We start from the raw sequence: 25756 nt of genomic DNA, 5'->3' as shown, positions 1-25756 counted from the left end.
ACTCTAGCGACTGTCGCGGACCCCGTTCACCGGGAAAGACAAGCGCTGACGCCGGGCCGCTTGCCGCCGAGTCTCGTAGCGAATGTCATGGAATGCTCTGTAGTAACTGTGAGAGAAAAGTAAGCGGAGAGTCGCATAGAGAGAGAGAGAGAGAGAGAGAGAGAGAGAGAGAGAGAGACACAAAGATGAAAAGTAAAGAGAGAACAAGATAAAGGCATACAGAAAGATAAGAAGAGCTGAGTGAGAAAATGAGAGACTTAGAAAAAGGATTACATGGAAAGGAAAGGGAAAAGCATAAGAGGGAAAGAAAAAAAGTGAAAGAGAGAAGGAGATTGAGGGATACAAAGACAAAAGGAAAGAGATAAATAATATAAAGAAAGAAGGAAGGAAAGGAAGGAAATAGAGGAAATGTGTGAATGACATAAAAAGAGAATCCAGTGGCCATAATTTCATTGCGACACCACTGAAGAGTGATGTGCCGTAGACTATAAGTTTACGTCTACATGCGTTGTCTACACGTAATCTACGCGTAGATTATATTGGGATGTAGTTTACATAGTCTACGTAAACAATCTAAAGCACATTAAAATTAATTTTCAAGGGTTTCATGAAAGTATAGTGTCATTTTCAACTATATTGGTTCCTAACGAAATGAAAAGAATCCTATTTACAACAAAATTTCTCTTGTCTTCTATTATCAACTATGGAAGAAGATATATAGTATGTAAAAAACAACAACAGATGGCAGTCGTGAGCCAAGAGTGGTCTTTTTCCCATAAAAAACTAGAATATTTCCCATATTAGGTTTTCCTAGGTGAGAAATTGTTCGAATTTGGAAGAAAGAGTATGGAAAGTTCTCCTCGAACATCAGCAACTGATACGCAGTATAATTTTCTTTTAATTCTATGGCGCCCTTTGCTAAGTTATCACCTTTCGACATGTTGTTTACATAGATTACGTAATCTACGTATATAAAATAGTCTACGTGTAGAATGTAGACTATCGTCGTTTACGCGTAGACGCTCATCACTGCTACTGAGTCACAATAAAAATACATAGCTTAGGTTAGGGTACACGTTCGTTTAACTGATTTGAGGGTCTCTTTAGCTTCGTCGTTCCTGACACACGTTAATCTATTCTCTCGTATTTCGTCTCTAACATGCCCGCAAAATTTCCTGGAAAGCCCATAAAAAAGGAGCGACACGCCACTGCTCCTGATTATATCGATGACCTATAAATGAACGCTCATGGCTTTCTCAATACGCAATACATCAGACGTGAATAAATGTTCCAATTAACGAGATACGTCATAATTTTTGTGATGCTGACTACGGTGTATGATATTTTGTCCCATCCCAGTAATGCTGCTCGCTAGGTTATCCTGTAGCCTACTCAAATTTGGTTTGACTCTCATTAACTTTTGAGTAGAATACAATTAATTAATTTTAAAATATCAGAAATTATGCACAGAGTTTTAGTCTCAAATACGACGAAAGATGGCAGGCTTAAATTGATGAAGTAGTCAACCTTTCAACTTGGAAAAGTTAAATAGCTTAGTATCTATATTTAGGAAAGTTCTAGACTAATTTTTACCAGTGTAAAACGAGAAATTTTGACATATAAATGCAAAATAATTAATATAATATATAAAGTTTAATTCTTTAATCCACAATACCTAAAATTATAAAGCCATTAATATTCATGGCAGAATGTATAAGAAATTACAAATGACTTCCTTCTCGGTTTCTTGTTGTTTTTCCAGTCCAAAATTAAATTTAAAAGGTTATGTTTTTTCACATACTGTATGTATTCTATATTCTTGTATTAGTTTAAATTATTTTTATCTTCTTTGTTACCTGCATTTTTGTTTGATAAACGTGATTAACGTTGTTAGTTCGTCTCTCTAGCTTAATCGAGGCAGTGAGAACGAATGATGAAATAGATTAAAGGGCTTTTATGCTTCGAATATCTATCGAATCGGTATGTCCCAATCATGGGCGTTCGAAATAGGGTGCATTGAGTGCTCCTGCCCCCTTCTGGAAGAACGTTAAATGGAAATATACTTCACACATGAAATTTAATTAATTAAGATGCACTCAATTAATTATGATAAGGTCTGATTATTACGGTAAGACTAGTTTTAGGAACGCCAGAATTTCAAACACAAGCAGTTTTTTAACGAAAAAAAGTGTTTCCCTTGTTCTTTCCTTGAAAAAATTCTAAAGATGTGCATAGTCTTCATTAATATTGTTGTAAGATTACTCGTGTTACAAATTACGATGCAGTTTTTAAAACTTTAATATACATTTATAAATTTGTCATTTTCACGTTTTCATTTTAATCTCATTGTCTTGAAATCCTAGTAATGACAAGTAATTATTGTAGCAACAATGAATTTTCATTATCAGGCACTTACCAGGAGCGTCCTCTATGATGTAAATCTTATGCGCGTCGAAAACTTCCACAAGCGACAAGAGGACAATAATGTAGATGTAAAATAAGTCTGTGAAGCTACACTGTCTAAATTTCATTATGCCGAAGTCTTTGCACTAAGAATACGTGTCCTGTCATAAACTTGGCACGGAACTCAGTACGATACTCAGCGTGTCGCGTTCGAAACTCACGCGCACTCACACACAATCTCGTGCACACTGCTTGGGTGCCGAGGTTAACTCAAATGTATGCCACCAGATGGAGCCGCTCTTGCCGCAGACGTCACTTGTCTGGTACTGAGGCTGGGAAGCTGCGAGCTGAGCGTGATGTACCGACTGCTGTGCAAGATGCATATGACGTCACTGCTCTAAACCACGCCTTATTTTTTTCTTTCGTCCATCCAACCTTTCCTGTCTTTGAACAAAAGATATTCGCACTGGATTCTGGGAGATTAATGTACTCGGAGACAACAAATAAGCGTATGGAAATAATTTGTCAAGATTGGGATGTGGACGTTTACGCGCTTGTCGCTTTTCTTTTGTCGCTGTTTCGAGGTCAAGCGAAACGACTTCCTTTGCAGTTTTCCTGAAGAATCTTATGACGATATCGTTTCTTTTCTTTTTGAAGTAATGCACGTACTGGTATTTGGCGTCCCGATTTCCAAACTACCGGCACTATTATTTTATTTATGCAATGGGAATATTTGCTTTCATAATATTTCTTCCGCTTAATTTACGGATGAAGTGTGCAATCTTTATGTACTTGGTGGAAACGGGTGGTGTTTTCACAATCTCAATCACTCGAATCTTAAACCAGCAAGTTTGGAATTCGAGTGACTACTAGATTCGTTATCTGATTCTCAAACCTTATATTTACCTGTTGCTCTAATCGATACCTGACTATCGAATCCTGAGATCGATTTCAGTTCACTACTCGATTCTCCATTATCCGAGTGTATGCAGATCTGATACTCCAATCTGCAAAGATTTGAGTCTGAGCATATTCAGAAATTGCCTGTACAATTGTGGCCAACAGACTGTTAAATAGGTTTGATGCCTAATGAAATTAAAGTGCATAAGGGAAAGGAGGAGAAAGGAAAAGAGACAGAGAGAGAGAAAGACAAAGATAGAAGCAGAGGTAGAGGAAAGATAGAAAAAGAGAAATAAGTGGTGAAAGAGGGGGAGAGGGGTGGAGGGGAAGATATATAGAGGGAGAGGAAAAGAAACGAGTGCGAAAAGAGAAGGTAGAGAGAAATAAAAGAAGAGCAGAAGAAGGAGGGGAAAGAGGAAAAAGAGAGAGGTGGGTAGAAATAAGAGAAATAATACATAGAGAGAGAAATAGAGGGAGAGAAAGAAGAGGAAATGGGGTAAGATTGACAATTGTCAAGTTGACAAGTTCATTACAGGCAATACGGTACATGAATAATATGAATTGTTATTTGAACTAAGAATTAAAGAAATAAAATATAAAATTAATGTTGGCTTTGTCTTCCAATTGCTTCTAAAGAAGGGGAAAAGAACTCATCAGAGAATAATGAATTCTATAAACAATAATATTCTCTATCACATGAGGTCCAACAAAAATTGGAGATTTCAACGAACGGTTAGCTTCTGTCATAGACTAATCTTATGATTTTTATTTTTTACGGACATGTTGTGTAAAGCTGGGTGGGGATTAGAAAATGTACGCAACAAAATAATCACGCAAGTAGAAGATAGTTTAATCAAGGTGAGAAAATTTGCAGACAAGGAGGTGTAAGCTGGGCTTACTTTTCAAATAATCTAATTCAGACACTTTAAACTTTGAAGTTGATTTTACAGATAAAAAGGTGAGTTACTTTCGAAGTAAATTACACTAACACGTTACTTAAAAGAAACTCCGTACCCTACGGAGCACGGAGATGAAACGTCACACAATCTCGTTTCGTCTCGTTCACAACTCGTTCTCGTCTCCGTCTCAAAGACTCACTTTCGTCTCATAACTGAAAGTAAGTCCAAGTTTGGTCAAAGCCTGCTTAAGTCCACTTGAAGCTCATATAGGCTAATCGGAACTGGGCCTATAGTTTAAACTGCGTTTGATCCAACCTGTCACTTTTCCTCCCTATCGATCGCTCGACAATTCCTGCACGAATGAAAATGTTGTCAGCTAGACAGCGAGGAACGAATGGAAAGCAGAGAAACGTGTGCACTGTTGCCAATTCCTAGTTTATTCTTCACTTTTTCATGGCATTCCCGTGTAGCTTATTCACAATCTGTCTTTTCGCAACAGAAGGGAGTTGACACTAGAAAGTGACGTAGCCGCGTGGTTACTACAAGTGTCAATGTTCGACTAGCGCGGGAACAGTCACAGCTTATGCCAAACGCGGTTTTAATTAATATGCGAACCACTGTGATATTTGGCTTCACCGGGGATCCAACCCGAGAACCGTTGATTACAAGGCGACGGCATTACTAACACAGTATCGGGGAAGCACGTAGGGCTATATCGAGAAGACAGACACAAAAATAATCCATACTAAGAACATACATTTTCACACAATAATCAACACATAACAACAGTTGACGACTTTGAAGGAGCAATACACTTTCATCTCACCGCCCCCAGTACCTCAACAGGACAGGGGATAGAGAGAGAAGTCTATTTATAAATATTCTAAGCATTTTTTTTAAGGTAGATTTTATACCGATGTAACAATTGACAGAAGTCACTTATCGCCTGGGATCAAAGTTACTCTAGTTGATTGAGTTGGTGTTTTAAGTCCACTTTATGCACAGTAAGGTTAATCGGGACTGGACATACAATTTAAATTGGGATCCGAACCACTTGTGCCCCCACTAAAGCTGTAGTGACGAATTGATTTACTGCATTCCATTGGTCAGTCGTGAACTGCACACGCGACACATGCCGCTTAGGTGTCAAATTTCTTGTTTAGTACCCTCTTAGAAGTTACCGTGAATTTACAATATTCTGTTGTTAATATACTGTATACTAGTCTACCTGTTAATTTAGAAAATAGGGGATGCAACTGTCTTTTGTTTAAATTTGAGTATTATATCATATATAACAGCGATTGTCAAACTTTTCTTCTCATTATACCCTTTAGTCGTTAATAAACGTCTAATGAACCCACACCATAGGTTTTCTCCGAATAGTTGGTTGTGGGGAATTTTTTTTTTTTGGCTGTCTCATTGGTGGGCAGTTTTTGATATGTTGGAGGTGTGTATCTGAAATAGAGCAAAATGGCATTCGGGCTGTGCGTGGAAAGATGGTAAGCAAATAAACATTAGAATCCTAAAGGTAAAGGTAAAGTGTTCCCCTGTGCATAGCACCACGCCATGAAGGCGTATAGGGGGTGTAGGGGTAACGCCCCACACTTTCTTGATCCGGTCGTGAGTGGGGGTGATGTGATCAGCATCACGCCCCTGACCGCCTTTACCCCCCAGGGTTTCCCCCAGGTACCCATGTTATTCGACGCTGGGTGGGCGCCGGGGCCGCTTTCACCGTTAGAAAAGTTCCCGGATTTGAACCGGCCGGGGATCGAACCCGGGACCATGAGCATGGTTACCGACTGAGCTACCGCGGCCTCGAACATTAGAATCCTACGTTTATTATTTTATTGGGTGTTCCTAGGTTTACAATCTTTTTAATTAGTTACAAAAATAAAAATTTGAAACAAGTGTACGCGTTTGCTAAGAAGTATACATAAAAATAATAATTTTCATATACTTTTCAAGAGTTATTGAACAACAAGTAAAGAACAAAAATAAGTTTGTAAACAAACTGTGAACACAATTTTGGAGTTTTTTTTATTGTAAATCCTCAGAGTTTCTAATGAGAAGGATATGTCTGCATAGCCTGGCACAGTTTCTTGATCTCTGGTTGTGCACTTGAAACTTTCAAGCGGAGATTCGGTTCCAAAATTAGTTTATTATAGATTTCAAACGAGTATTTTATTTTAAAACATGTGAAGCAAATATATGAGTGTCAGTGACAAAACGAGCCTTATTTTCCTGTTGAGTGTGAAAGTTATGAAGTCTCCTTCTCCTCTACACACTTGCAGCAAGAATGTTGTCGTGTGGGTATTCTCGACATTTCTCCTCCGACCTGATCGCGTACCCCCTTCAAGTCTTCAATGTACCCCTGGGGGTACGCGTACCACAGTTTGAGAACCACTGATGTATAAAGATAGATAATGATTTTAAATTTCAGCTGCATGCACATAAAGAAACTGTTATGGTCATTATTTATTGCAGTTGGACGGTAGCAAAAATCGACGGTGTTACACTGTTGTTTCCCCAGCAAGTTTTTTTTAAATTTATATTCCAAATAAAATTATTAAAATTAAATTCAGTGTGTTTAAGTTTTACTTTTAAAGGTGAAATCACTGTAGAATGAAATTACGGTGAACCATCAGTAAGTTTAACAGTGTCGTCACTGAAAAGTTGCGATTTCTTTACAGTGAAGACTTGAAAAGAGATGCTCTCTCGAAACGTGGTTTTAGAAAGTGGAAGAACTAGACAATTGATGAAGTCCAGTGGCGGCTATTGGGTTGCAAAACTGCAAGGTTTCTAAACTGGGGGGGCAAGGACAGTTTACTTTCCCTTTATACATAAGTACATAAGGTTTAGCATAGTGCGGGGGCAAAAGTAGCAAAAGATGGGAGAGCAACTGCCCCCCCCCCACAACCCCTAATCGCCGCCACTGATGAAGTCCAATTAACATTGTATGCTAATAAACATATATAACTATCATATTATGGTTTGTAAAGTAAACGTCTAAATACGCAATTTCTCTTTCAAGAACCATTGCAGTCACCTGGTGAAATATGTACATAGAAGGAAGGAGGTGAATGAAACCAATCAGAACAATCGAAATTCTGTATTGGGTTGGTGGAATATCGGTTATCGGTATATTTGTATCGACAGTGAATCCATATTGGAAAAAAATTCTAATATGTCCATTCCTACATTTCTCTACATTTTATTTCCACCCCCCCCCCCCTCCCACACCCGGTTTTGATTGTTGAAACATTTTCATACACCTTACATTGTAATTCACTGAAGTCTCTGGGACGAAACTTGGAACTCCAAGTTTCTTGTTCGGTTTAGTCTCTACAAGCTGGTCTCACTGTTGTGCTACGTCCCGTTTCTGCCAGTTTTGGCTAACGGCAACGATGAGAATGAAACGACAAAGGAACACCGGCCCCCAGACCGGGACTCGATCCTGAGACCCTCGTCATCGAGACCACCCTACTATGGTTATTATGGCAATCTCTCAAACTCTCTCCCCATCGAATTGAAACAACCTTGCGTTTCGATTATCCATTGTTTCGACACCGTCTTGAACTGGGACAGCAAGGACAGAAAATATCTCTACTCTCCCCCTGAAACAAGTGACTATCAGTTCTGCTTCCTAGGGAACAGGACATTGTCGTACGTCCAAGGCCGGGGATGTAGGAGACAATGCGATCGCCAGAAAGAAGAAAACATAATAGCTCGAGGAAAGGGTTAGAGAGAGAGAGAGATACAACGAGACAATAAAACTGTGTCATAACATATTTGTTAAGTTTGACGTTAAAGGTCGTCACAAGAGATTGACCTGATCTGATGCTTCCTCTGCCGCAAGGAACCGCCCAACCGAAACTCGAACCAGGAGTGACCAAATGTTTCTTTAACACATAATGCTCGGTTGGCTAAAATATGTAAAGGCTGGTTGCTTTATACTTGTATACAGTGACGTGCGGTGACGTCGACACTTGGGGTAGCAGTCAGTGGCGTGCTCAAGGGGGGGGGTTGGTGTGAGTCACACCCCTCCCCCCTTTAGGGCCAGTATTCCTTCAAAAAAGAAGAATGTCAATAACAGGAAAAGATTGCAAAATTATGAATGAGTACTAGAAAAAAGTACACGTAACCCCCACCCACATTCGAAAATAAAAAACTATTTGATTTGACTCTAAGCCAGAGATCCTGGGTTCGAATCTCGGATTGGCCATTTGTGTTCTTTGTGTGTGTTCCTTCATCTATTTTGTTGTGCCAAAGGTGGCGGAAAAGCGAAGTAAAATAAACCAATTTGAGCAATCAATCAATGATTTGATTTCATTTTTGTTACTTAGCGTCGCTTTTTTGTCACATTTGGTTAATTGTGAAGATGATACGATGAAACTGATTAAGGGACGAGCACAGGGAACACCCATGCCAGGGTCGGGGTTCGAACCCGGAACGCCTGGTGTCGTAGCGCGCTGTGATAACCACTCCCCCGCGCTTGGTTGATTTGGTGACAGGAAACAAAACACAACACACTTTTTTGTAGTTTCTTCAATGATATTCATTTGACTTTTTGAGTTCTGAGATACATTTTTCATTCCAAATTATTTCATTATTCACTGCAACACATAGGAAAAGAATGCGCACTCATCACGGGTTCGAATCCTGGCCTCGATTGTTCATATGAGGTCCCTTCACCAATTTCATCATATCATCACTCAATCCTCATTTTCGCGATAACCAAATGTGGCAGAAAAGCGAAGTAAAATAAACCAAACCAACAACAATATGAACACGCGTTCTCTTGCCCAAATAAATACAGCCGTATTTAAGACTGTTACAGGCCAATATATTAGTATATTTAAATAAAACACTACTAAAACAAGTCAGAGAGAGCCTGAGCACATATTTGTAATTTAATCATTATATATTCCATATTTGAAAAAGAAAAAAAGAAAGAAAGCATAACATTATTGTCTGCACATAACACGTTCCTATTTTATAAATAATAAAACTACATCCCATATTATACATACACACATATTGTACAACGTGTAAAAGGTTGTGTAAATACAGAGAACATAAGTACTGCAGAAAATTTTACCCTGTGTTCTTTAGAGGATTTACAAAAAAATTATGAGAAACCAATCCCCTATCTGTCCTATAGGAGATAGACTGGGGGACCTGAAAGCCTGGGCTTTCAACCATTGCAGCGGGGGGCGTGGGGGCAAGGGAACTAGAGGTAGAAATCTTCCTTTTCCTTGGGCCGGCCGTTTCTACCTGGAAACTGGCCTGGCTGAAGAAGAGCGAGCTAGGGTATCCAGCCTGCTTTGCCCGCGGAGAACACCGATGGACGAGAAGTGCGTGGAAAAGAAAGTGTTGCGTATGAGCTGTGGTGGGTTTAACAAGACAATAAATATTGTGATTTGAATATAATTCGAGATGTGAGATTGATTGATCTATCTCTGCTAGACTAGCTACTCCTCAGTGCACGTCACTGCTTGTATACAGCACTGTACCAGGCATATACTGAAGGTCATAGGCGTGCGTAGACTGGGGGAGCCTTAAGGAGTAGAGGGAGATTATTTCCATAACATATTTGGCTGTTATGCATTTGAAGCTTCGGAACGAGTCACAACTCTCGAAGCAGCCAATCAACGAAGCAAGCCACTGACGTCATCTCAACCCAGAACCCATCGCTAAGCCGCCTTCTCAGGTTCTACACGCCCACTAGGCTCGCTAGACAGACTCGCGGAGATGTTTCGAATATAATTCGACTCTACCAATTGCATATCTGGATAATGTAGATACTACTAATTGTCGTAATTACATATTCCTTTTTCAGAAAAAAACTATTAAGTACGACAGGTACCCCGAGGCGTATTTGTAAAATAAGTACCGAAAGGGTGTAAAAAATAAAGTACCCGTTTTTTATTTGCATTACATTCTACAAACCTTAAACTACCTTTCTACGTAGTTTCCACCATTTTTCAAGCATTTGTCATAGCGTGGCACTGGTTTTTGTATCCCATCGTCATCGCCTGTGATGAAAGCCGTCCATGCACTCCTGCTTCGACGTCATCGAAACGCTGACCACAATTTTCGATTCCAGGCGATCTGTCACAATTTCGTATAGGACTGTTTTCTTGAAATTTGTGAAAAATCCATGGAAAGCGACGATATTGTGTAGCGTCTGTTTTCACACATTTCCGCGTCGACCGCACGCACCAAATCCTCGGTCACAACAGATGGCCGACCGCTCCTTGGCTCATCGTGAACTGTCTCACGACCTCCTTTAAACATAAAAAAGAGACCTCTCACAGTTGACGGTGGATGTCTACCGGTTTCACGTTTCTTGCATTGAGAAAACGAAACACAGACCGGACTTCACAGTCGGCGGGCCGATTGATTTTCTTGAACATTTCAAACCTTCATAAACCTACGAAGAAAAAGCATGACCTGCTCCCACGACTGCCTGTGGCTTACTAACGGATGAAGGACGGCAGCGAGAACTCACACGGTCGCGACTGCAGCGCTACAGCGGCAATATTTGCAAACGGTACTTACTTTACGAATACGCCTCGTATATGAGGATAGCATTTTAACATTATAGTCTCTAAGTATTAGTTATCACTTTAGCAAAGGTCTTATCATTGTAACGATATTTATATTAATTAAATAATGAAAGTTAACAATTGAAAATCAAAATTGGTTGAACTCTAACCAATGTAACATAAACAAGGCTACAGGCTATATCAGAATTCCTCTCATAAAATAAATTAAGTAACAACTTCGTATACTTAGTATTTGCCGTTATTAAACCAATATTATCATCACTTTATAATTTGCACACAGCTCCTCCAGAAATTAGTTTGCATTTTTATTTTTTGTGGATGTAGTTTCCATTGTTACTGCAATCATCATGTTATGTATAAATGTAAATAAACAAGTTAGCCTTGTCAGTTGGGGTCGATTTGTGGAACAACTTTATGAGATTTATAAAATGAAAAAAAAGCCTTTTTTTCGTGATTTATTAGTAAACAATATGAAGTATTGTTTTGAAGAAAGAGAGAACGGGGTATTAAAAACGAAACTTAATTCCTTACTTTTTAAACCATGGATATTATTTTCATTACTTTAATGGCAGTTTCTACATTTTTTTTATTTTTCGAAGACATGTTAGGAGGTGCTCACGTACCCCTGGCTGACCCTCTATGCTGAAGATCCTCTAAGTCAGAGGCGCAGGAACGGGATACGGGTGAACAGTACCCTCTAAATCCTTAAGTACCTCTTAATAAATAATCTGACACATGTGAGATGCTGCTGTTCAAAATATTCCGTTTTTAGTAGCTACACGCAAATAAATTTTTCCCACATTAACTCCCTATCCAAAATAATTCAAACCATTGTGGACCTATCACACTACATTGTAGGACGAGTTACCTAACTGTGTTCTTGGAAAACTTTTCATGAAATGAAGCCTAGAGATTATTCTGAAACACATGCTCTTTTTTTAAAAAGAAAAAGATCATTAAAAGCTGTCTTGAAAAATATTCTGAAAATTTCAAAAATATATAAAAAAATTGAAAGCTGTAACCTGTTCTAAAATAGAAGACAAGCACACACATATATTCGATATTCGAACGCATACACATACAACTATTCCATACACACACAGATATATATACACATACCGGGTGGTCCAAAAGTCCCGGAACGGTCACATATCGTGAGAAATACACATCGAATCGGAAAACGAAAAATTACGTGTTTAATAAGTGAAAAAAAACTATTCAATGATGTCACACTTGATTCCCCACCCCCGCAACTGTGAAATTTTGAATGGAAACCCCATTTTGTAATGTAGAATCGGAAAGAGGACTTCATTCCGAGTCCAACGAGCTATCACACATCCTCCTAGCTCAATTAAGAACGGAGATATGGCGATTTTAAATTTTTGCAGCGGGGAAAAAAAAATAAAAAAAATGAAAATTTCAACCACCCCCAAATTAAAAAGCAACGCTCTGCCATTATTTGAGCTAGATTGAAAGCGATTGCAGATTCGGAATCTGCACTGAAGACCTTTCAATAGACCCCCCCCCCCCTTCCATATAATCTATTGAAAGGTCCTTCAGTGCAGATTCCGAATCTGCAATCGCTTTCAATCTAGCTCAATTTGAAATTTTTTTTGGGTTTTATGAAATTTTCATTTTTTTTAAATACGAAATGGAGGTTTCCATTTAAAATTTCACAGTTTGCCCCCCCACCAAGGGGCGGGGGTGGGGAATCAAGTGTGATATCATTGAATAGCTTTCTTTCACTTATTAAACACGTATTTTTTCGTTTTCCGATTCGATGTGTATTTCTCACGATATGTGACCGTTCCGAGACTTTTGGACCACCCGGTATATATATATGCTCCACTACTCTAAATTATATATGATTAAAATATATCTCATTTCGTCTTGTATTTTATCTGATAATGGGAGTCACTCCATTTGCCCCATGGAAATTAACATCAGTTAGTACTTAGTAGGTATTGTCACAGAATAACGAAAGTAAAAAAAATGCGTTAGATCGAAAACTTGAGCTTAAAAATGCATGAACAAGCACAGAACATCATGTTTTGATCAGCAATGTACCGTAGGTTTAATGTGTCTCTGGGCAGATTATTAGACTGAGGACCATACCATGCGGGCGTGTGTGTGTGTGTGTGTGTGTGTAGCTGTATCTTCCACCGTTTTTTAATGATTTCACGCCCGGCACTAAGTGTTCAGTCATTACGCAAGAAATACAAGATTTTAATCTTTCAATCACAGTACCACATTTATAAGTAAAAAAATGTTTCTACAAAATTTCATACAAGACCAAGATATTCATTTTACAAAGAACAATTTATCTGAGTACACATGTGTCATGTTAAAATGTATTTGCAACAATAGAAACTGCTACAGAATGAAGCTGACGTCACTAATAGATTCAGCATGCAACCCATTGTGCAGATTCACATATTCAGCAAGGCAAGTGCTAGAAAATATCATGTGGGATCTAACAAAAACAAGAGTTACGTCACACTTTTACACATGTGCAAGGGCATGCATTAAAGAGGAAATGACACAATCCGTGGAAACAATATGTTTTCACGCACGTATCTCGCTATGGAACATTGTTGAGGCAACCATCCATATGCGAATTGCACGGTAGATGGCAGACATGCATGGCATTTCTTATTTTGCTTCAAAACAATACTTGATTACATTACATTACACTATCACGTATTGTCTTCCTGCAGATGTATTGCAGGCGAATTATCATCAAAGTGAAAGTTCTCTATCTTGTGAGTAATGATGTTTAGTGTCCAGGCTACTGTCAACGCATACAGCAAGCTTCATACATATAGGATACATATTATCATTAAATAATTTGTATATGTTCTTGTTTCTAGATAAGAGGGTATCCATTTCGAATTTGTAGCAAAAGATTTGTTTGAACTCTGTAACAGTATGCGAAATTACTGGGGTTTGGGGGGGGGGGAGGTGCTGCCGGGGATTTAGAATTATTTTTTTGCTTTTATCCCCTTCAAAGAAAATTAGGTTGAGAGCATACCGTATACCATTTCTTAACAATGTAACAAAAAAATCATCTGTGTCAGTCATGAAAAATTTCCCTGCCAAAAAGTGTGCAGTCTTGTGGATTAGAGGACATCATTCTGAAACTGACCCACCTTGCCAAGCCGAGGCAACAGCAGGTTGCTTTCTACTTAGGTTTCAATGCCATAGTGCTGATATTTTACAAAAGGGTTAAGTTAGAAAGATTAGATGCATATTAAGTTAAACTTGCCAATAGAAATTTGCTCAAGTTTCTTGTTCGATATCTCCTTTACGTATGAGTTTTTTTAAAATGTAAATACACTAAGCGTTTCTAAATTACGTGTAAAGTTATCACAAAATCTATGACCTAGGTTAGAACAAATTTTCTAAGATACCGCAAGACTATAGTTTATTGACTGGTAACATATACAAAATTTCTATACGAAAGGAAAAAAACAAAACTACCCCCGAAATGTAATCACAAATTCGCCACTGACTGGGGCTCCCCTCCCCCTCCGAAAGCAAAAAGCTTAAAGCTTTCTCACAGAGCTTAGTAAAAATCAGTAAAACAACAATGTTACAAACCTTCAATATCCTACAAACAGTCGTTACATCGAAACACATGCCTCATACACAACATGAAAAAAATATAAGCATTACTTTAAGCGAGTTAATTATATGTGACAAAGAAAGCAACTTTCATAGAAAATGAGCATTTTTAAATTTTGTGCGTACAGTTGTGACATATTTGAAATGTGCATAGCGCACAGCTTTCCATTCTGTTATACCTGGATAACTTCACTTTAAGCACAGTTACGTCATCGGGCTGCAACTAGCCCCTCCTGGAGGTATGATTGTGTAACTCAGAGTAGGGTGCAGAATTTCTGGGGCTCAAAACATACAATGTGTCAAAATATACTCAACAAAACAAAAAATAAATGGAGATAGTAGAAACAGGAGTTTATCCATAATTTTCCATCTGCGGGATGTAACTTCGAGTTTAGTGGTGGGGAGTGGGTAAGGTTAAATTTAGAGCCACGACCCTAAATTGAAACTTTGTGTAAAAAAAATAGGGGTGTGTTGGGGAAATTTGGTGATTTTAGGTGGTGTGGATTAATCAATGCTGTAACTGATTTTTGATTCGTCAACTATGTTAAAAAATTAATGCATATTTCTTCGTACTTTTTGCAAAACTATAAAAGGAAACGTTAACCATGCTTCTTAAAAGTTCTGTCGAAACACACGGCTAATATAAAACACGAAAAAATATAAGTATTACTTTCTGCTCAATTTTCAATATTTATATACACGTAATGGTTATGGTTTTCATGCTATTAATAATCACAGGTTTTTGTTCCGCGACTTTTGAATCACCCTGTACTTCAATAAATTCATCACCTGTTCGTTAAGCCTTCCTTGAATTGTTACTTTCTCTCTGATACCCAGATTTGCATATCTCTGTGGCCGCTAGCAATACACCCTGATTGACGTTTTCCTGCCGCCACAGCATTGAAAGAGACGCCGCTTTATTCTTCCCGTACCTTCCCTTGAGAGGATCTCATTGGTTAATGACGGACGTGCCGTAACCACGAAGAGACAGCTATTCTCATTAACATCCATTTCAGATTTAAAGTACTTTTTTGCTGATATACGCCCTCCTCCTCCCGGGACAAACAACATCTGTTTTTTGTTATCGTCCCGAAATGACGCCGCTTCATTGTTATGTGGGGAAAATGCTAATTAAAGTATTCGAGTTCGAGGGTGGACATCAAGGTTAAGACATTCTGTTATACGGTCGAGAAAGTGAAGGTAGACATTGGTAAAGAACATGCTCAACCTCTCCCTAGAACGGGCCACTTACTAGCCTTGTCAAATTAGCACAATTCAAGTGGCAGCCATCTTGGAATATGGCGACAGAATTTAATTTGATCTTTTCTGATCAATATTTAGAGTACTCTGTGCTTTTGTAAAAGTCAGTGTAGAGTATCTTTCTCCAACATGGAATTTCTTCTCAAGTCAGATTTCTTGAAGACCTTGAAGATCAGAGAAAATATTCTTAGGTCTATCTATTCCATTATAATCGAGGACACCATTTTGAGAATTATTCCACGAGTCTGAAGACTCACCATCTAGTAAACGAGTTACGAATGTTTTGGACAATTTTATTGCTGGTGTCTTGTTTTAAATGTATTCTCAAGATCAAATTGAAAAGAATTTAGTTATACATTGAATTTTTTAAAAAAGAAAAGCGGGAACATCATTATGACGAAATGTATTACTGTATATCTTCTCTGTACACCTGGTATATTTTCAAAAGTCTGATTACGGTATGTTTAAGGTGTACTATATTGAAACGCTCTGATCTATTTAGTTCAAATGTAAATCTAAACGTCACAAAACTTTTATAGCAATTTACAGAATTTAGAACGTGCAAAAGACACTAAAACTCTGATATTTTGCTCGCCATCTTCGAATGATGTGAGCGATTTCGCTCATCCAAGGCGCCAATTTCACATAAATAGTGAGGAGGGCAGGAGGTACGATTGACAATAATATTTTTTGTGTGTATAATGTATATACTTCTTGAGGAATTTTTGGGCGAATATATACTTCTTGAGGAATTTTGGGGGGAATGTATATACTTCTTGAGGAATTTTGGAGGGAATGTATATACTTCTTGAGGAATTTTGTGGGGAATGTATATACTATTCCGGAGGCAAAATAGTCCCCCGTTCGGATCTCCGGGTGGGGACTACTTTGGGAGGTCCCTGGACTAAGGATAAGATCTACGTTAGGAATAAGGATATTAAATTAGGCACCTGGAATGTTCTGAGCCTTTACCGGCCTGGGGCATTTCAGTGTACAGTTAATGAGATAGTGAAGTATAAATTAGATGTAGTAGCTGTCCAGGAAGTTAGGTGGCCAGGAGAAGGGAATTATAAAGCTAAAAATTATACTTTTTTCTATGGTGGTACTGAAAATCAGAATTTTGGAACAGGCTTTTTCATAAATAGTAGAATTATATCGGCTCTTAAAACAGTAGAATTTATTAATGATAGGATATCATATGCAGTTTTACATTGTAGGTGGTGTAAAATTATTTTAATAAACATACATGCACCAACGGAAGATAAAGATGATAATACTAAAGATGATTTTTATACAGAGTTAGAACAGGTCTTTGATCAATTTTCTCAGTATGATATGAAAATTCTGTTAGGTGACTGTAATGCACAGATTGGCAAAGAAGAGACATTTAAACCCACGATTGGTAAAGAAAGTCTTCATGAATTAAGTAATGATAATGGTATAAGATTGATTACTTTTGCAACCTCAAAGAATTTAATTGTGAAAAGTACCACTTTTAAACATAAAGATATCCATAAATATACCTGGTCTTCTCCAGATGGTAAAACTCATAATCAGATAGATCATATTCTCATTGATAAGAGAAGGCATACTAGTATAATTGACGTTCGTACACATAGAGGTGCTGACTGTGCCAGTGACCATTATTTAGTAATTTCTAAATTAAGAGAAAGACTCTCAGTGATAAATCATAAGCAACAAAATCTAAAAGTTCTAAAATTTGATACAGGAAAGTTTACTGATGAAAGAATTAAGAAAGATTACCAAATTAAACTGTCAAATAGATTTGATGTTTTGCAGGATTTAAATGATGATGAAAATATAAATGAAACAGACGTAAATAAGAATTGTGAGCACATACGTAATGCAATAGAATCAGCAGCTAAAGAAAGTATAGAATACCATAAACCAAGAAAAAGTAAGCCATGGTTTGATAATGAATGTCATAATCTAATAGAAATAAGAAATCAGGCTAGACTTAGGTGGTTAAATGACTCTGATGATACAAATCTAAACAATTATAATAGAATAAAGCGAGAAGTTAACCGCACGTTTAGAAGTAAAAAAAGAGATTACTTGAAAAGCAAAATTAACGAAATTGAAACAAACAGCAAAAATAAAAATATCAGAGATCTATATAAAGGTGTAAATGAGTTTAGAAAGGGGTGGCAACCTAAAGTAAACTTGATAAAAGATAAAGATGGTGATTTTCTAGCTGACCCAAGCGATATTCTAAATAGATGGAAGAACTACTTTAATGACCTTTTAAATGTCCATGTAGGAGATAAATCAGAAGTAAATGAAGTCCACACAGCAGAACCTTTAGTTCCAGAACCTAACTTGACTGAAGTTAAAGATGCTATTAAAAGGCTAAAGAATAACAAAGCACCTGGCAGTGATTTAATACCAGCTGAGTTAATTAAATATGGTGGAAATTCATTAATATGTCAAATTCATAAATTAATTTGTTTAATATGGAATAAAGAAGAAATCCCTCAACAGTGGAAAGAATCCATAATTGTTCCTGTGTTTAAAAAAGGTGATAAAATGAACTGCAATAATTACCGTGGAATTTCTCTACTCTCAACAACATATAAAATATTGTCTAACATTCTTTTAACAAGACTAACCCCATATGCTAATGAAATTATAGGTGATTATCAATGTGGATTTAAACGTAACAGATCAACTACAGATCAAATTTTTCACATCAGACAGACACTTGAAAAAAAGTGGGAATATAATCAAAATGTCCATCAGCTATTCATTGATTTCAAAAAAGCATATGATTCGGTCAAAAGAGATAAATTATATAATATATTAGCAGAGTTTGGAATACCTAAGAAGCTTGTTAGTATGATAAAAATGTGCACCAGTGAAACAGAAAGTAAAATTCGTGTAGGTATTAATATGTCTGACAAATTTACAATTCATGATGGGTTAAAACAAGGAGATGCATTATCTCCATTGCTCTTTAATTTTGCCTTAGAATATGCTGTTAGGAAGGTAAAAGAAACTAAAGAAGGACTAAAATTAAATGGTGTGACTCAGTTGTTAGCATATGCAGATGATGTAGACTTACTAGGGGATGATGTGATTACAATTAAGAATAATACTAAAATATTTTTCAAAACTGCTAAAGAGATAGGTTTGGAAGTTAACAAAGAGAAAACTAAATATATGCTTACAGGCCGAAACCAAGTGTTAGGTAATAATCAAAATCTAATTATTGATAACAACTCGTTTGAACCAGTTTCCAAATTCAAATACTTAGGAGTAATATTAACAAATGAAAATTATATTAAAGAGGAAATAAAAAGTAGGCTTAATTCAGGAAATGCATGTTACTTCTCTCTTCATAAACTTTTGTCTTCTCGTTTAATATCTAAGAAACTAAAAGTTAAAATATACAAAACAGTAATTTTTCCTGTAGTATTATATGGATATGAAACTTGGTCCCTTACATTGAAAGAGGAACATAAATTGAGAGTATTTGAAAATAAGATCCTTAGGAAAATCTTTGGACCTAAAAGGGATGAGGAAACAGGTGAGTGGAGAAGGTTACATAACTTAGAACTACATAATTTGTATTCATGTCCAGATATTATTAGAATAATTAAATCAAGAAGACTTAGGTGGGCAGGCCATGTGGCACGAATGGGAGAGGAAAGAGAAGTTTACAGGATTGTTGTTGGGAAACCTGATGGTAAGAGACCTGTAGGAAGGCCAAGACGAAGATGGAGGGACAACGTTGAGATGGACCTAAGGGAAATCGGTAGAGATGGAAAAGAGTATATAGAACTTGCTCAAGATAGGGACAGATGGAAGGCCTGTGTTGCTGCAGCCATGAACCTTCGGGTTTAAGAAGGCTAGGGAGTTAGTTAGTTAGTATATACTTCTTGAGGAATTTTGGGGGGAATGTATATACTTCTTGAGGAATTTAGGGGAATGTATATACTTCTTGAGGAATTTTGGAGGGAATGTATATACTTCTTGAGGAATTTTGGGGGGAATGTATATACTTCTTGAGGAATTTTGGAGGGAATGTATATACTTCTTGAGGAATTTTGGAGCGAATGTATATACTTCTTGAGGAATTTTGTGGGGAATGTATATACTTCTTGAGGAATTTTGGAGGGAATGTATATACTTCTTGAGGAATTTTGTGGGGAATGTATATACTTCTTGAGGAATTTTGGAGGGACAGAAAGTGCCTTGCCTAAAGTCGGTGTCTATGGTTTACCAAATCGTCCATCCAAGATGTGTGGCAGCTTAAAACTTCAGCTCAAAGGCTTGAAATTTATCGCAGTTTTTGTAGTAACAATATTGGCCACGTGCCCCACTCCTCCTAAGCCACTCACTTTATATAAAAGTTTTACTGCAAAATTGTAGCACAAGTCCTGTGTTTCACTCGTAAATCACCAACAACATAGTGAAAACAGAGCAGTGGTCAAAAATGAGTATAACTTGATTCACACACAATTTTTACGGCATATGTTGTAATGTACTGAACATTAGATTGCAGCTGTGTGCTACATATCTTTGGAATTTTAGTTCGTTCATTCTTTTTAATTTTTTTTTCTCAACTGTATAGTGTGTCACAGACAACCAGTATCAGAAGGAAAAATCCGTTATCTAATTGTGTCTTATTCTCTCATTGGTGTCATCTAGACCAAGATGATAGACCAACCTGCAGATGTTGTTCGATTCTCAGTGGTTTGGATCCCACTTTAAACAGGGGCGCGTTAAGTATCTGAACTACGTGATGAATCAGCAACTTGGCCAAATAAGAGTTGCTCTGTGAGCGCTGCTCACTTGCTCCCTGAGCGATTTGAACATTGCTCGCGACAGGTTCAAGGCACAGAACATATCGTATTGTGTTTCGATCTCGTGAGATGGCGCGGCTAATGAAGAAGTATGTGATTGACGGCGTACGGCGTAATTACAGAGGAAGGTCAAGCAACAGAATGTAATTAATTTTCCATTGTTTGTAATTGTATTAAAACTAAAGTGCTGTTTATTATTCCAAACATACACCGTAGTTTGTGTGGAAAAAAATTCGAATAACGTTTAGTCAAAATGTTCGCTTTATTCTAATTCATTAGAACCCGTCGTTGTTTTGAGAAGCAATAATTTTTACTATAGTAGTTTTGCAACGTGCAATCACAGATGATTGAATTGATGTTTTGATCAATGAGTACGCCGTCAAGTAAATGATCTGTCTGCTGAACGAGCGAAAATGTTGCTCAGATACTCGACGCGCCTCTGTGTGTTGAGTCTTAATTAGTCTGTCTCTGCATAAAGTGAAGTTTGAAAACAAATAAAACACAAACCTATATATGTTAACCTTACGTATTATTCTATTGTTCAACTGATAGATCAACCTTTAGATGTCAACCTGGCAGTGAGTTTTGAAATAATCAACAGTCTTGCAACGTAGTAATACTAGTAAGAAAAACTTGTGAAAAAATATGGTTTTAATCATGGTTTGTTCTTTGCCTTCTGCTTTTGTGTTTTTTCAAAAGGAAAGAAATCTTAAGGTTTTAAAAAACGCAGTGGTAGCATCGTCGGCTTGTAATCAAGGGGTCCCGGGTTCAATACCCGGTGGAGGCACATAGTGGATCGGATTCCACTTTAAGCTGTAGTTCCAGGCCCGGTTTGTCTTAAGCCCGCATTAGGCGAAAGCATTTTCCTTAGCATTTTTCTTAACATTTACACCATGACCAAAAAGCTACCGTGTAAAGTGAAAAAATCTTATGGCATGGCATATTTCATGGCATTTCTCAAGGATAGGCTCGGGCCGTAGCATTTTTCGTAGCGTAACCAATCAGAAGCGACCTCATGGTTACGGGTGCAGCTGTAATGGCGGCCGCGTGAGATGTGAACAATGTATCACTTCACATTTTTAAAAGCCGATAACTATTCAACCGAGAGGAATAGCGTTTCATATAAAACAATATTAGGTACAAAACAATGGCGTTTCATAAATATATATTTTACAACATTCACTGTGCACGTATGGAAGAATATTTTAGTTGTTTCAATTGTAAACACCCTGCACTCAGCATAGATGGTGTAACTCGACGTGTCTTTCGCGCTGTATGTTATACATTGTAATCGCAAAAGCTTACCGAAATTTTACATGAAATACTTCCGTGGTATAAGATTTTTGGAAGCATTTACATAGCATTAATGCTAGGAAAAATTTTAAAGGAAATTGTTTCGCCTAAAGCTGGCCTTACTGTGCATAAAGTGGACTTAAAACACCAACTCAATCAATCAATCAATTAAGGTTGTAAAAACGTTGTTAGTGAATATAACCGGAAGAAACATTTTATTAAGGTTAATCGATAGTATAATTTACTACGACTTGAGATTATATCAGTCTTTTCGTCACAATGTTACGCGCGACGAGTAGAGTCGAATTACTTTCGGAACATCTCCAGCGCACTGAGCGAGTCTGTCTACCGAGCATAGTGGGCGTGTAGAGCCTGAGCAAGGGGCTTAGCGATAGGTTCTGGGTTGAGATGACGTCAGCGGCTCGCTTAGTTGATTGGCTGCTTCGAGAGTTGTGACTCGTTCCGAAGCTTCAAATGCATACCAGCTAAAGATGTTATGAAAATAATCACCCTCTAACTCCTAGTAGAGACGTGGAGGTACAGTCAGCGGCAATAAAAATGGAGCACATGGATTCTGAAATACTCGCTTCCCTGTAATGTGTGTTTCCTAACTCTAGGGCGATAAACTAATTTTAATAGCAAATTTTTAATGGCAACTTTTACCACGTAGATTTAGGCAACACGCATAAAGGTTTGCAGGGAAACGAGTATTTCTGGATATAGTCCAATTTTTATTGCCGGTGACTGTACGTAACAATGCATAACCATGGTGTATACCTACCTTGAGATTACTGCGTTATCACATGATCCGGAGCTATCGAAGCTTCTGTATCTCACACAGGGGTGGCTCAAGGTAAAATTTTCACCCGAACGAGGTGGATTTTTACCGCGCCGTTCATTCCACCCTGCCATCGTCAACTTTCACCCTGGTTTCCCTACTTTCAACCCCCAATAAAAAAACCGAGCATGTTACATACTTACGGTTATAAATACAGAAAAACCTCGTTAATCCGGACTCCGAAAAGAAGAACTTCGTTTAATCCGGACAGGCAAAAGAAAAGAAAAGCAAGGTTTTAAATGTGGCTAGAAGTCAACAAGAGAACTTCCCAAAGAAAAGGCCGTCAACCACTGATGAAATTCTGTTTCCCGCAGACTTTGTACTGTACTGTATAGTGTATTCAGGCCTATGCCCTTTAAATACACTACAATAAATATGTTTTGTTGCTATAAACGTAGTTTTAGTGCACTTTCTACTGTTCTTTTAGATTATTTCAGTTAATCCGGACTTTCGTTAAACCGGTCAACTTATCCACCCCATTAGTCCGGATTAACGAGGTTTTACTGTATAAAAAAAAATAATCGCCATATTTTAAAAACACTTTAAAAGTTAATGTTAAGGAATGCTTGTATGTATTTAATACCTTCATAATGATATCTAAATAACAGTAATCTCTTAGCTTCAATTTAGAATATTATTTATTATGTTAAGCAACAGTAGCTTCATAATAAATCCAACTCATTCTGAAACAAAGACCCAAGGTTTTTGGCTCGAGGTACTGGACACGCACTGGTTCGAGTCTCCTGGGGGCGGGGGCGAAGCGTAACAACGTTTCTCCTGAGATTTCGGCCAGTGTATGGGATCGTTGGTCACCAACATCGTGAGGAAATTGGGGACTAGGAATGAGTAGCCGTACCCCGTCCATGGAAGCCTACAACAAGGACTTGGGGTTCGTCGTGCTGACCACACATCACTCTGTAACTGGTTGAATGATGGCTTATCTCTGCTGAGTCATATGGGAGTGAGGCCAGCAGTGGGCGGATAGGCCCTATCATGGGCAGTTGCGCCATGGGTTCATGTGCAAACTTTGGTTTGGAAGTGTGTGAGCCACATTCGACTGGATTAAATTACTTTTTTACGCCGACTGTACTACATGTTGTTACTTCATTTTCAAAAGTTCATCTCGTCGCCTTGTAATCAAGGTGTCCCGGGTTCGATACACAGTAGAGGCACATAGTGGTTCTGATTCCACTTTAAACTGTACGTCCAGTCCCGATTAGCCTTTCTGTGTATAAACTGGACTTAAAACACCAAATCAATCAATAAAAATAATCAAAAGTTCATCGACAGTTTTCTTCAAATATCAGGATACGTATATTGTATGTCTTCAAGAAGAGGTTGATAGGTGTCACTGCCTCTTTCTGAAAATTGAATATAAGTTGAAAGCAAATTAAGAATCAGATTGTGGGTGAAGTTTAAAAAAAATGCATGTTATACTTAAATATTTTGAGGTTATTCCTCGTGTATTTGTAAAATATGTCAAGGTAGAAATTGCAATGAGTCTGCGATTCCTTTACGCTTGATATTAAGTTTTTGTCACTGAAAACTAAAAAAAATCCGCCGGCGTATTAAGCCAAGCTAAATATCCGGACTCAGGGATTGGAGAGTAGAAGAGTTCTCTAACAAACGAATCACTGTTACAAACCATGACGTCAACATGCACAAAAGTCTTCTGAAAACCAAAGGCATGATTGATGCACCCATGGCTTACAAATTGTTTCTCTCATCTTAAGCGTTGATAAAGAAAGAACCCCCAAATGGCGTTTACAATTCATTAACTCATAACCTTGTATTGCTTTGTCCAAGACGCATAGAATTTGAGGTCATGTCCTTCTTTTGCCTGTCGGAAGTTGTAAGAACAATCGACTAATTGCCCAATCAGAATGCGATAACACATTTGCGTAAAGTTAATAATGCGTGTAGCAGTTCAAGGCCCACGCATTTGCATTCGCAGCGGCTGACCGTGGATTGTTTCTTGGGCGGTCGCCTCTCAAAGACACACATACGCATCAACAACAGGGGAGCCTATCCCCCCCCCCCCAAGCCCAATAGCGCATTTCCCCCAAAATTATAGTTATTCCAACAAAGTAAAGCTCAGGACGATAATATAATACGGTTCCTCTTTGAAAGAACTCACCACTTCCCCGTTTTCTTGGCGTAATTATAATTATTTTAGTAACCAACAACAAAAGTTACGTGGATTTTATCTTCAGTGCAAATTTAACTTGTTAAAGTAAAATTTTTCTGTGACGTGAAGTTAGAAATGCGGAGTCGATATATTTTTGTTCCATATGATGCACCTGTTTTAAATTAAGCTGCATACCAACACTAAGCAATAAGTGATGTTATTAATGAATATCGAGAATATCGTTTATGTCTTGTAATACACCTATAGCATAAAACTTCACATTCATCTCAGCATAGCGCCAAAGAAACACGCATTCTTGCAACACATCTTTTGCAAGCGAAGCGAGCAAGAAAATTTTTATATCGATCTCTTTGCAGGCTTTCAAGAATATTAATTTAATGGGGTGTCAATACTTTGTTAGGATCCCGAGATAATTAATTAGTCTTTTCGAGCTTCTCTTTTTGCACGTTCGGAGTCTAAACGTCGCTAAATACAGTCTTCAAAATTTAATTAATGTTCGAATGAAGAGATCACTACAGAAATTCATTGACAACCTAAGATATAACTCTTTATCAAGAGCTCCCTATCTCCCCCTTTAAGTTTAATACTCAATCCTACCACCATAATTTCCAAGCCAATTTTAGACTTACTGTTCATATTGAAGAGTGGATATTGCCTCCTCCAAAAAATTAATTCTCAGTCTCCACACCAGAATTTCTGCAACATTCTAAGACAATAGTAATACACAAGAATTGAATAACCCACCTCAATTTAATGCTCAATCCCCCTCTAATTAAAATAGCCACCATAATCTAAAACCTAGAGTTGGATACCGTCCCCCCCAACGTTTAATTCAGAATCCCCCCAGAACCAAGTGTAAATTAAGGCCTAATATTTTGGAGGTGGATATTTCTCCCACCCCCTTCGATAACACCCTTAAACACTTTCTTTTCTTCATCTAATGGATTAAATATGGTGCATTTAAGGTGTAAAAGTTTTACATATATTTTGGAAAA

At 37.7% G+C, this 25756-nt stretch overlaps 1 protein-coding gene across 2 annotated transcripts in view; it reads right to left on the bottom strand.

Annotated features, from left to right (window-relative positions):
- The window catches only part of LOC146004011 (uncharacterized), a 223555-nt gene that overhangs the window by 95618 nt on the left and 102181 nt on the right, over nucleotides 1-25756 (bottom strand). The window contains exon 1 of one of the 2 annotated variants that reach the window (XM_083142567.1): nucleotides 2417-2752. The exons of the other annotated variant lie outside the window; for it this stretch is intronic. Coding sequence (XP_082998693.1) covers nucleotides 2417-2531 — 115 coding nt within the window. The 5' untranslated portion in view covers nucleotides 2532-2752. Of the gene's footprint in view, nucleotides 1-2416; nucleotides 2753-25756 lie in introns of those variants that run through there. 2 annotated transcript variants of the gene reach the window in all.

Source organism: Lepisma saccharinum, chromosome 21 (genome assembly GCF_977018435.1).
Source record: "Lepisma saccharinum chromosome 21, izLepSacc3.1, whole genome shotgun sequence".
Classification (NCBI taxonomy): domain Eukaryota; kingdom Metazoa; phylum Arthropoda; class Insecta; order Zygentoma; family Lepismatidae; genus Lepisma; species Lepisma saccharinum.
Note: the sequence above shows the minus strand (reverse complement) of the source record. Positions and strands in the feature narration are given on the sequence as shown.